The following is a 4593-nucleotide window of genomic DNA, read 5'->3' as shown; positions in this document are numbered from 1 at the left end:
CCTGCTGATTCATTATGTGTCAGGAAGCCAAGCGTGACATGTTAAAAGCCATCTTGATAGTATTTGGTATTCAGTGCTATCAAATTGCCAGCTCACAAGAGTTTTTCTTTAAAAGGGGAAGGGAGAAAATCTGTATGTTGGATGTGCCAAGATAGTGGATAATTTGCATTAAGCATCCAGACATTCTTTTTCTGCTATCTGTCGCCCTTCACTGGCTATTTATTTTATGACCTTCATAACATATGGGGAGTATAAGTACTAAAAAAAGTAGCATCACATGGACAGAAGTTGGAGCCAGAGCCCTTTAGGATCAGCTGGAGCAAGGCAGGAGAAGGACCTTTCCTCAGCAGCAATAGATCCATGATGGGACTTTCTTATACTAAGGACCTGAAAATAATAGGCATGGTGCTATATGTGTCCAGCTATAAAGCTGTTTGGTATTTCTTGGCTTCCACCTGACAGCTTGATTCAGCCTTAAGAACCATCATCACGAATACACAAACCATGAGACGGGGATTCACTTACCAGACTTGCCTCCTGTAATACGCTGCTCACCAGGGGGTTTAGCAGCAGGAGGGAGAGAACTCTGACATACTGCTGTGAAGAGGACTTTCTATACCTAGAAACACGTATGTGAGCTTGCTCCTTTTAGCAAGGCATTTCTGAATTAACCAGAAATAACTTAATGCGAAGTTTCTCAATAATAATTACACTTCAGTAACTTTGTATAGTATAACCAAAAGTATTCAGAATGCATTACTGCATTTTAATCTTGCTGTCAGTGTATTTTTTGCAGAACTGCTATTTGAACATCGCTTAGGCATAACGTTCCATGTGACAGAATAATGTACCTAGAATAATAAAATGAATGTGAGTGGAGGTACTGAAGGGGCAAGCATCTATAAACTTAAACTTAGACATAATAACAGATACTGAGTGTTAAGAGGAAATTCAAAATTGTGAAGGTACTAGAAAGGAAAATCTGTTGGGTGTGATAACAATAAACATGGTTGTCAAGCAAGCATAGAGGGCCTTGTTACTAAACTAACTGCAGCACTTTAAATAGCGATGTGAGGAAGAATACTTGTAAACCTTATTTACAATATTCCTGCAAGTTATCTTGCCCAGCCAATAAAAATACAAGTTCTGTAATATAACACTAGACCAAGATGAGATGCTGTTAGGCAAAGTAATGTCAGTGGGTGATGAGGCAACACAGCAACAGATGATAAAAAAAGCAACAAAACTGCTTCACGGAGCATGATCCACTGGCTGCTTAGGACATACTCAATAAGCAGCAGCAAAGAGGAGAACAGGAGAGTCACACGATATCCTGTCTTTTTGACAACAGTCATTAGCTGTCATAAACGTGTCCTTATTTGCTTCTGAGCTTCTTACACAAAGCAGCTTATAGCTTGTTGCTCAAGAGTCTGCAGGTACTTCTGGCTGTGTAGTGATTATCAGCCTGACACGCTGTTGCCAGCATTTCATGGCCTCACATTGAGGACCTTCACCACGCAGGGATCTGTGTATTTAGAGCTTATTCCTACAAAGCTGGAGTCCGTGGGACTTTTAACTTTGATTTAGGTATATTCTGGTTACGGATTTTAGAATATGATGTGCAAGGAACCTGCTTTGCTAGAGTATGGCAAACAAAGCAGCTCTTCAGGCCTGAGCTGCCGGGCATGGGGACATTTTGGAAATGATGTTGCCATCAACCAGCACTTTCCAAAATCTGCAAGGGAGCTCTAGTGCACGGAAAGGATAAATGAATAATATGCACACATAAATTGCTTAGAGAGATGTTAAAGGAGACAGAAGATTTGAGTCAGTTATTATGGAGAAAATATCTTACAAATGCTATTTCCATTATAAGGCAGGTTAAGTATATCGCTGTTATGTGAAATTCTGCCTTTAAAAAGTTCTGAGAGGGAGCCTTTATTCAAATAATGTATGTGCATGAGGTTTAGCATTCTTATTTCAATAACTCACAGGCCAAGAGAGTCCCCAAGAAAAGGAACGTGTTCTGCAACATCATCCTCCTGTCCACTTTCCCAAATTACTAAAAAGTTATCCAAATCTGAGGAGGAACTCACACAGTGTCTGTTAGTGACTCCAAAAAATGAGTCAGTCTTCACTGCTGCCAACCAGGATCTGAGAATGAAGACCTGGCAAGAGATTTGTATTTGCTATTAGACTGGCGTATTTTTGGCTGCTGACTTTATTATAAAACTAACTAATTTTGTTTTCATATTAGACAGAAAAAGATTCCAAAATGCTCCTTGGAATTGTATTCTTTTACTTCAACGAAACAGAAGTATTTTGTTGCTTTCAGGTTTTTAATGAAGGTTATGTGCCTATTCATTTACCCCTTACGATTTTTCGGCTTAGAGCGCCACCATTAATGGCAAACTGAAATAGAGAAAGGTATTCTACTGAGGTTTTTTCCCTTTGTATGTAGCTAATCCATGAATTGCATTTGGAAGCCTATGGATACCAGAGAGTAAAGAATAGTGAAACGATAACCATTACTGTTCCTTTTTATAGGTCCCTTCCAGTTTTGACAAAAAGCAGCAGGAACGGGTTTTTGGTCGTCTTTTAGAGTGGCTTTTGATGGTTTCTGGTGTGTTTTTGAAGTCTCTGATGGGAAGTTTTACTCTTCTCTTTGCAGTTCATGGCATTAAGTGGACATGCAGCAATGGAAACAGCAGTTCAGGGTTCTCAGTGGAACAGCTTGTGCAACAGATACTCGATAGTCACCAGACCAAACCGCAGCCTCGGACACACAACTGTCTCTGCACTGGTACCTTGGGTGAGCACCTTGGGAGGGCACAAAATGGTCGCAGCTTAATGTAGGCTTGGAGCAGCATTTGTAGTACTGAAGTGCTAAAAATGCTGTATTGTGAAACATTAAGACATGCTGAATTCTGAGGTGACAGAAGAAGTCATGAAGAGTATAAAAAGATGCAGCTGGAACTTCTGGAAAAAATGTCAACACTTTGCAATGTGCAGGTTCTAATAAATGCTGTCTGTGCATGACCTGCTCAGAGAGGCATATTCTTCTACATGCTCAAATTTTGTTACCAAAGCCTCAAAATTTGATGTTCTTCCGACTTCACCCTCTGAACTCCTTGCCCTGCAGCCCACTTTGCTGAAGAAAATGGGCTTAGGGGGTTAATTACAAGGTGTCACTGGGATAAGACAGGTTTTATTTAGGTATCATGAAAATACAGGAGTTTTCTTTCCTGTTAAAGATGACTTTGTTTTGAGTGAGACTACAGCAGCAAGAATCAGCATCCTTAGTATTAGCATTTTATAGAGAGAGTCGGAAGCTGCGTGATTCACTCTTCCAACTCATCTACTTCATAGCCACCCCTTCCTAGCACTTTGGTCAAGTAAAATATGTGACACATTAATTAGCCTTTAGCAAAATTTATAAAGGAAAGCTGTCAGTGCTTCAAAGGGTTTATTTTTTTTTCTTTTTTGGGGAAGGTGCATTATGCAATCAAGATTTAAGTAAGAATGATGACCTCTGAAATACCTGAGTTTGGATTAAAATTCAACCCTTAGGGCTCAGCATTTGATCCAGGCTTGCAGATCTGAACATGAGTCCTTTTATTCTTCCCTTTGATGTTTTCTCATGTGCTAAGTCTGCCGCATGCTTTTTAACATAACAGTATCGCTTTGTTTTGTAACGGCTTGCACATTGACACATACATTCCTGGTTCCTTACTGTCATCCGGCAGCCTGAAAGGCTCTCCCTTGTTCCTGTTCATCTCTGTGCCTAGGAGAATAGAGAGATTTAATATTGCATTTAGTCTCAAAAGCACTGTCCTGAACTACTTTAAGTGACCTGATTCAAATCTTGAGCACATAATAGAGAAGTTCCCCTTCAAGGGCAAGGAACAAAAGATTCAGCAAATTGCAGCAGCTACATGGACCCTTTCTTTATGTTACCCAGAAGATGGCATTTATAATTGTAGCCATTAGCTGTAAGGAGGAAGTTTCTTTCCCCCTTTAGTCATTACACAGTACCATAATTAATGTTCTTACCTCGTTCTAGGGAAAATGAATCAATTAAGGAAAGCAACATCAAAAATTCATGGGCTGTTCTTCTTTAAACAACAAAAGCAGTCCCTGCACCAGAGTTTGTGGCCAAGATGCCTCTGCAGACAGAATTGTTTACTTCATCCTACCTGATTTCCAAGCTCCCAGGAACTCGGGTGATGTTCATCTTCTGTCAGGCCAGTAAAGGTGCCAGCTGGCTGAAGTCCATGGAGGGTTGTCTCCTGGTGACCTTTGCCTGAGCGTTCTTCAGCCGCTCTGATACTAATTGTGCGCTCTGCGTGCAACCTCTCAAAGCAGAAAATGTTTCTCTGTCAGCATGTGAACAGCTTAGAACAAGAGAAATGCATTGTTGTCCTTATGGGAGGGAAAGCTTGCTTTGTGCTGGCTAATGTACTGCTTTAATAATTTGATTGGCAGCTGTAATAGAGACAATGACGACAAGAAGATAAGGGTCGCAATCTAGGTGGCAGGGTGATGCCAGGGACAGGAGCATGATATGGCATCTGTCGCCTCCAGATTACCGGT

The 4593-nt window shown here is 40.7% G+C and overlaps 1 protein-coding gene across 1 annotated transcript in view; it reads left to right on the top strand.

Moving 5' to 3' along the window:
- LOC104620106 (calmodulin-binding transcription activator 1-like) overlaps positions 1-4593 on the top strand; it is an 8007-nt gene that overhangs the window by 907 nt on the left and 2507 nt on the right. Inside the window, exon 2 of the mRNA XM_010286225.1 lies at positions 2672-2812. Coding sequence (XP_010284527.1) covers positions 2672-2812 — 141 coding nt within the window. The remainder of the gene's footprint in view (positions 1-2671; positions 2813-4593) is intronic.

This window comes from Phaethon lepturus, unplaced genomic scaffold (assembly GCF_000687285.1).
Source record: "Phaethon lepturus isolate BGI_N335 unplaced genomic scaffold, ASM68728v1 scaffold56474, whole genome shotgun sequence".
Lineage (NCBI taxonomy): Eukaryota > Metazoa > Chordata > Aves > Phaethontiformes > Phaethontidae > Phaethon > Phaethon lepturus.
The sequence above is the reverse complement of the archived record's forward strand: the minus strand, read 5'-3'. Positions and strand labels throughout refer to the sequence as shown.